General features: G+C 30.9%; 1 protein-coding gene across 2 annotated transcripts; it reads right to left on the bottom strand.

The window, feature by feature from the left end:
- Positions 1-525: 525 nt before the first annotated feature.
- LOC108320182 (cytokinin riboside 5'-monophosphate phosphoribohydrolase LOG7) lies at positions 526-4,131 on the bottom strand. Of its 2 annotated transcripts, none has more exons than XM_017551529.2 (7): positions 3,960-4,131; positions 2,808-2,905; positions 2,104-2,134; positions 1,894-1,993; positions 1,674-1,744; positions 999-1,142; positions 526-874 (listed from the first exon to the last, which is right to left on the bottom strand). In XM_017551529.2, the coding sequence occupies exons 1-7, from the start codon at positions 4,065-4,067 to the stop codon at positions 785-787; spliced, it is 642 nt and encodes a 213-aa protein (XP_017407018.1). In that variant the 5' UTR covers positions 4,068-4,131; the 3' UTR covers positions 526-784. The 2 variants fall into 2 exon arrangements, with proteins under 2 accessions (XP_017407018.1, XP_017407021.1); XM_017551532.2 differs by lacking the exon at positions 3,960-4,131 and adding an exon at positions 3,556-3,729.
- Between the last annotated feature and the right edge of the window lie 4,122 nt (positions 4,132-8,253).

Here is an 8,253-nt window from a genome sequence, read left to right as displayed (position 1 = left end):
ATTTTAAGTTTAAGATCTCACAAAAAAAAAAGCTCACTACTATGCTATATTGTGGATCTTAAAATTAAGACTTCAATTTAATGTAAAACTCTGATCTTAAAATCAAAAGATAACATTTAACAATTAAACTAAGCTTTTGACTTTGCAAAATTAAAATTGTAATATACCCTTATCATTAGAACAGAGTCTATGAAAAAAACATATAATATGAATTACTTGAAGGTGACGTTACATGACGATGGAGCATATCTTTTATTATCTTTGTTTTTCTTCTAATTATTTGTAAATCGTTGTGAAGATTGCTTATAAACAGTTGTTCATTATATAATAATGGTGCATTATATAAAAATTAAATAAACAGGACATTCGAATCCAAGAATAATTGAGTTACATTATTAAAGAGTATGATGTTCTCAAAGGGTTAAATTTAAATTATCTTAAAGGGTAAATTATATATCATTTTAATTTTAATAGTAATATAAAAAATTAAGGAAGTCTGAAAGAAGAACAAAAAAGCAAGGATCGATAAGATAATTAATTAACTTCCATTAACTGATGATTTTTCCATATTTTTTGACCTACTTTTCTGTATAGTAGGGGCATCAACAAAAGCTGGAAGAAAAAAAAAAGCAAAACAAGAGGATGATGTATGATCCTACAGTTCCTATGCCCATATATATTGACTATATTATGTACCCAAAATACATAAAAAAGAACAACAAAATGATAGAAAAGATCCCAAAAACTAAGTTCATCAATCTCCACTAAGTTCACAAAAGATGAGTCACATGGCAACTTCTGATTCCGGCACGTAACTCAGTCTTTCTTCCCACACCAACTTGGACACAACTTCGTCTCGTTCAGGTACATGTTCCTGTTTCATAAAACATCATATGATTATTGTCCCCACTTGATTAAGCCACTCTAATTAACTAACTAACAATGATAATCAGCATCATCACCATCTTAATTCTTAAATAATACGAGCTTTTACACACCTCTAGCTCCCTAACCAGGTCTTTGGCTGTGGGGGCTGACACGATAATGCGACGTGCCTTTGGAGAAATAAAGCCTTCATCAACGGCCTTGTCAATGAAACACAACAACGAATTGTAAAATCCATCCACATTCAACAGACCCACCTGCACCACAAAAATTCTTAATCATAATCATAATAATAATAACAATAATACCAACATATGCGTACCATTGACCATTAACTTTAAAATTTGTGTCGTTTCCCTCAATCATTTTCTATGTTTATTCATCGTGGCATATCTTTCTCCCATTCAAACGGAGAACCATCAAATAATGTAACGTGACAACGATTAACTAAACAAAATCTCATATCTTCTCATGTAACAGAATCTTCAATTAAATACCCCACATGTGTTGGTTCCTTTCTCAGGTTTACAATATATACTTTTTAGCAGGGTATTTAACTATGAACAAAACGCTTGTCTAATCCATATTATACATAATTATAATAAGAAGATAGTGAATGAATGCGTAATATCATGCGTCATGTGGAAGCCAAGTTGATTAAGGCAACAGGTGCTACAAGTAATACGAGATTTGACTTCTTAATTTTTTTTTTATTCACACATCAGAAATTCGATCACAGCTTTGTCAAATCTCATACAAAAGCTGAGGAATGGAGTAATAGTTCATACCGGTTTGCTGTGGATTCCAAGCTGAGCCCATGTAATGATTTCAAGCAATTCTTCAAGTGTTCCATACCCCCCTGGTGTTTGAAAACAACAAGACATGAGTAACAGCAACATGTGTTGATGTTCTACCAGTCAAAAGACAAACAATCCCCACTTCACATGACTATGTCGTTACTTTCAGTTTTGTGTTCGTGTCAATATAGTTATCAGTTACAATCCATACCAGGAAGAGCAATGAATGCATCGGCTTGACGAGCCATCTCAGCTTTCCTTTGATGCATATCAGATACTGCTCTCACTTCACCAATTGGTTCACCAGTTATCTGTATTTCCAACACAAGCATTATTAAATTACTGTCACATTATTTTTCCCCCTTTTATACTATGTAATAAGAGACAGCATAGTATGAAGAGACAAGAGTTATTTATTTACCTCTATTGGCATGAGACTTCTTGGGATAACACTGCAAAACAAAACCGAGTCAATGATGCACACCATCAGTCAAAAGACAGAAGTGGAACTATTTTATAGAGGAAAAATGATTATCTCGATAAAGAAATAACAAAAGAAACAAAGAGCAATTTGAATTCCCCTCAAGATGATGAACTTTTAAGCATGTCTAGAAAGTGCATGCAAAGTAAAATAAAATTGAAGCCAATGGTGTGGCTGCAATTCCTGAGCAAAAACTTTCTACCGTTAAAAGGGCCAAAAGGCATTCAACTTTTATCCAACAGAGCAAAGCTGTTCAAAAGGCTTCTAACCATAGGTAAAGGTTAACACCTTTTCCCCTCTCTTTTAACAACCCCAATGCAACATAAAGCTACATTAACCACCACACATAGTAAACTTGTATTTTATTTATATCCAAAATGCTCCCTTAAATCCAACATTTGGAAGCTTTAATCAAAGAGGCAAAATTTAATGTCCCATGTTGCAGTTTTTTTATCCAATGATGTTCTTAACATAACACATTTCTTAGGAAACAGGGAAACACGCATGGGTCAGTAGGCAAAACAGAAGGATTAAACATCATATCCCACTTTGTTGTATCAATCAACAAAATGATTAAGGTGGTCTACATATCATAAAACATAGACATAAAGTGAGATTAATACAGAGAGAGAGAGAGAACAAACCCCAGAACATGGCGCCCACCATCATGAACTGCCTGAGAAACTAGACCCATCAACCCCACGCTACCACCTCCATAGACCAAATCAATCCTTCTCTTAACCTACAAAAAAATCAATTACATAGAAAAGCAAACCAGTTAGACACGTGTCGCCGAGTTGATCATCATCATGATGGAAGAAACAAACAAGCTCAAGTTATTGGTCACAAGCCAAATAAAATACTGATAAATTTACTATAGTATATTCAGTAAGTGGTCAATGGTAAAGTTTGGTGACAGGGAAAAATCATTTTAGGGTGCAAATAAAAATTACCCCTCGACTACAGGGAAAAATCATGGAGGTGATGAAGCTTGTGGGGAATGCCAAAGGCTAAGAGCACGCTTCATAGTGCAATCATGCCAGAATTGCACGTTCATCCTCCTTGAAACGCGCACACAACATTTCTTTCTCTATTTTTTTTTTGTTCAGTTGGAAAATTGTTGATACAAAAGAGAAACAGAAGAAGAAAAAAAAACATGTTACAAGCATAACATAGATCATGCAAGAAAGCTGCCCAACTGACAGCAGGTTCCAGCTTGCAGTCTCTCTCTTTCATGACAAACTTTTAACCTAAACCATTCTCGTTCCTCATCGATCATAACCAAGAGTTGAGACCTTAAAGATTACATTTCTTACCTAAAACTAACAGAATGAGAAAACAAAAGGAAAACACAGTTCAGAAAGAGGGGAAAAAATGAAGAAAATAACCCACAAAGGAGGAGAAACTGCCGCAGTCTTTGAAGAAAAAATGGCTTCAAATACCCTTAAACGAAGCAAGTTCATTGAACATGGTTAAAGTAATAGCTAACACGACAAAAATATAATAATGCTAGGCTACCCAACATCAAGTGGATGAAGATTTAAGCCTGCTTTGAAGTCTAAACCATTTTTCTTTCGTTTTTTTACTGAGCTCAAGTGTAGACTCTATGAAGATAGAAGAAAGAAAGAGTGCAGAAATTGATAAAAACAACTGGGTGTCTTTTTCATCTGAAAAGGACTTGTGATCTAAAGAAGAAAATTAAGAGAAGGTGGTGAAAGTGATATTGGTAAGTGTAGAATGGTAGAAAAGTGGTAGAAAAGTGAAAGTTTAAAGTAGGAGTTTGGAAGTAAAATTACCATTTCCTCGCCAAGTTCCACAGCAGCTTCTTGGTAACTGGCTTTGTTACCAGAACTGCTTCCACAGTACACACAAATTCTCTTGAACTTGGATTTGGTCTCTTCCATTTGTGGTGTGAAGTTCTCAAAGGAAACAAAAGGGTTTAGAATTTGTGATAACAGAGAGTGGGTACTCGATAATGCAGAAGCACTGGTATGAGTATGTATATATATAGAATATAAACGGTGGCCCTTCACGCTCACACAACACAAGCCGTTCGTTTATTAGAGTTTTTTAAATGACAAAAATGTTTTTTTTTATTGTTCTTTTACGGTTGGTTTTCTTTCGCGTTGAGACATTGACCCAAAAAGAAAAAGCGAAATCAAACCGTGTTTGATGATGTGAATTGTGTTTGTTATCCTTTTTTGGACTTTATTTATTACAATTGAAATAATAATGCCACAAATACATTATATAGCATGGTATATCTTATGAATTTGTATTTTCTCTCTCTTTAAATACGGATGAGGGCAGATCGTAATTACAAAAATATATTATAGAAAAAATAGATAAAAAAATTATATGTAATAAGAAAAAATTCACAATTTTATTATCTTATTTTTAAAAAAAATAATAATGTAACGGCTTCTTATAAAAATTTGCTCGGTTAAAAAAATATTTAATAATTTATTAAAAGAATTTAGTCAGGATTCATTGAAAATGAATCTTCTTATTTCCTTTTTGTTAGTAATGTAGTACGAGTCAGGGTGTATTTTTCTTAATTTGTGTTAAAAAACTACTATAATTATTATTATATGTAAATAAATAATTTATTTAAATAATTATATTTAAGTGATATAATTATATATAGTTATAAGTATAATATTTAAATAGAAAGTTTGATAATATAAAAAAAAAAAAATTAATCGTGGATATTTTTTATAACAAATTAATTAAAAATAAATTTAAGCTCAAGTAATTTATTATATAAAATTCAGCTAATAATATCAATAAAATTAATAAAAATTGATTATACTAATACTACTAATAAAAATAATAACAATATCAATTGATAATAATTTAAATAATAATAAAAATAAAAATAATAATATTTTAATATGTATTTGTTTGTTTTTAATTATAAAATTAACATAATAATTGATTTGCGATGTATAGTAAAACAATATACACATCATTGTTAAAGTAAAATGTAGACATGCAATATGATCTCCTACCGAATAAAAGTAACACAAAGTTAATATTAAATTTTTTAAATAGTGTAGATATAAACAACTTAAAAAAATATTATATGAAAAAATGAAGTTCACTTTAAAATATTTTAAACGAAAAGTAACATATAAATATAAATAAAATACAAACATATTGCAAAATGTAATTTATGTTAATAAAGTTAGAGTAAAGTTTAGGTTAAAACTTTTAAAGAGACATACATGTATATATTGTTATCAATATAAACGTTGACTATATGATAATTAATTATTAATGTTTATCACGATTTTTTTTTGTTTGAAACTATATATTTGGATATAAATTTGTTTATGTTAAATTATAAAATTAATATAACAATTAATTAGTAGTATGTATTAAAACAATATTGTTATATGACTAAAATTTACGATTAGAGTTTTGAGTTATATATTATATTAAAATGAAATGAATAAGAATACATAGTTAGTAAATAGTTAGTAAAGTAAAATGTAGACATAATGTGAAATATGATTCGTACAAAATAAAAAACACGAAATTAATTAAAATTTGTAAAGAGAATAACATGAAAAAATAAACAACCTAAAAAGCAGAAATATATTGAAAGGTATTAACATATATAATTAGAGAAAAATGAAATTAAACTTAAAATATTATAAAAATTATATGTATATATAACTTAAAGGAAGATGTATGAGTAAAACTTCATGATATTTTAAAAGTGGTGATAGTTTAAAAATAGTGAGGTTCGAATATTTTAATATTAAATGGTTTATTTATAAATAGTTTCGTTATAAACGAGATTCATTATTTTAAAACATATCATTTCTCTAGAAAACACTTTTCTAGAGTTCTTTATCTTCTCTTTAAGATTACGAACTCATGAGTCATCTATTTGATTATTAGGAGGTGTCTAATCGACCACGGTGACAAGGTCTACATTCTTATTCGATCAGTTTCTGCAATAGAACAAGTAAGTTTTAGTTCATTTTTGTTCTTCATTCTTTAATCGAGTCAATGCATGGAAGCTTCCATTTCATGTGTGTCTTGTGTTGTTCTTTGAGCTTCTTGGTAAATCTAAGGTTCTAAGAACTTTTTCCTTTTCCAATTTGGTTATTCGTAGGTGTTTCTAAAAATTTCTGGTGCAAAACGTAATCAGGGTGTTCTTAGAGCTTTGTTTTGTCGGTGTAAAGTAACGGAAGCTAGTTTTACTTGATTTGTTTGATAGACTAGTTCTAATTAATGTTTGTATGGTGAATTATTGATTGAATTGTGAATTGTATTCGATTGAGAAATTTAATATGTTGAGTTGATTGTATATAATATGTGTTGATGTGAAAAATGATTTAATTGTGAGGTGCAATGTGATTCTGATATAAATTTGTGTGTGATGAATTTAAAAATGTTAAATTGGGTGAAGTAGGAGCTGTCAAATTGCATAAAACTTTGTTTACATTTTAGCAGAAGAAATAAGTAGTTTTTAGGCTAGAAAGGGGGTTTTAATAGGTGAAAAGTTAAGGAAAAGGTTATTTTGGTTAATCTGTGTTTTGACAGAGGTCTAAGGGTTGATTAAGATTGGTTTGAGTGTTATGACAACAATATTCTGATGTATAACTAGTTGGTCATCTTTTAGAGGTGTCTTGTATGATTTTTAGTTCATTTTAAGGGTTCTTACTAGTGTTATTTTGATTTAGAAGATCTTGACAAAATGTGAGGTTTTGGGGGTTGTTATTAAGTCCATTAAGACTTGTGTAAGATGTTAGTTGCAAAGAATTGATGTTGAAAGGTATAGAATGAAGTTTGATTGATCTTAAGTTGTTAAGTGGGTTTATATAACTAATTTTAGTTAGGAAGGTGTTTTTCAATATTTCTTTGGGTATAGAATGTCATAAGAATTAGTAGAACGTGAGGGGAAAATGTTCAAGTTGAGATTTGAAGTGTATCTATGAGAGGTTAGTAACTTGTTTGAAAACTTCCACTACTCATGGAAAAATCCACAATCTGCTTGTGCACATCTCTGTTTTTGCACATCTCTGTTTTAAAGTTCACAATTCCTAAATTAAATCCACAAGTTGTGGAAAAAACTACAACTCAATTGTTGAACTTACTGGTTTTCAATTTGTTTATCTCAAAACAAATTCAAAGGTTGTGAAAACGTTCAAGCGAGGTTGTGGAACTCTCTGGTTTCAACTCTACATCTTGGACATTAATTGTTTTATGTGTTCTATGACGAGTTGTTGGGTTGTTTCTAGTTATTTGAAGTATGTTCAGTGTTTTCATATGTTGGTATGCATTGTAAAAGTAAAGTGATACATATATGGTTTCAAAGTTATGAAAGTTAGTTCCAAGGTGGAACTTCATGGTGTGATTTCAAGTATCGTTAGTATGAATGCAGGGAAATCAGTCTTGGAGGTTATCCTGACACTCTGATGGTCATTCATTCTCAAGGAGAGAGGTTTAACACATGTGGTGAGAGTAACAAGAGGTCTTAGTCTTGGGTGCTTCTAGTATGATTCTAGGCATGGAACATACTAACCTTGTGAGTGTGGTAGGGTGAAACACTTTGGCAATAGCTTTGCAAAGTAGTAGAAGCCACCACAAGTGCACAACCCGTCATATCTCGACATTCATGCTAAGTCCAGACAGTTCAGTCAAAGTATTCTCATACATAAAGTGTTTGGTTGTTTTGTTGTGATATGTGTATCTTGTGTAAAATATTTAAATGTCCTTATATATGTGTAATTGTTTGTATTCTAACTTATCCTTGCTTTTGCTCTTGTTTGTTTGTTGTTTTCTCTTTTGCGATGATCACCTTAATGGTGTGAGCTTAAGATTAAGTCTTTACAGTTGTTCCAGCGAGAGGTGAGGGTGAAACAGAGGTGTAATTAGATGGATCTACGGAAGTAAATCTCTTATTTGAAGAATGTTTTTTGTACCTAGTTGTTCTCACTAGTAAAAAATAAGGATTTTAACTCGCCAATTTGACATTGATTTTGTCGCAACCAAAACATAAAATGACGCGGTGACATTTTTGTAATTATCGCATAAAATGATGTGGTCGCAACCGATACCTAAAGGGGTCTACGA

The sequence above is a fragment of the Vigna angularis genome, chromosome 3 (genome assembly GCF_016808095.1).
Source record: "Vigna angularis cultivar LongXiaoDou No.4 chromosome 3, ASM1680809v1, whole genome shotgun sequence".
Taxonomy (NCBI): Eukaryota; Viridiplantae; Streptophyta; class Magnoliopsida; order Fabales; family Fabaceae; genus Vigna; species Vigna angularis.
Note: the sequence above shows the minus strand (reverse complement) of the source record. Positions and strands in the feature narration are given on the sequence as shown.

Bases quoted from the DNA above. Each gene is read 5' to 3' on its own strand.
- LOC108320182 (XM_017551529.2), bottom strand. From the start codon at position 4,067: ATGGAAGAGACCAAATCCAAGTTCAAGAGAATTTGTGTGTACTGTGGA. The intron at 1,745-1,893 runs GTATGGATTGTA...TTCAAACACCAG, and splicing joins TGCATTCATTGCTCTTCCTG to GGGGGTATGGAACACTTGAA. The intron at 1,143-1,673 runs GTATGAACTATT...TTTGTGGTGCAG, and splicing joins TTGGAATCCACAGCAAACCG to GTGGGTCTGTTGAATGTGGA.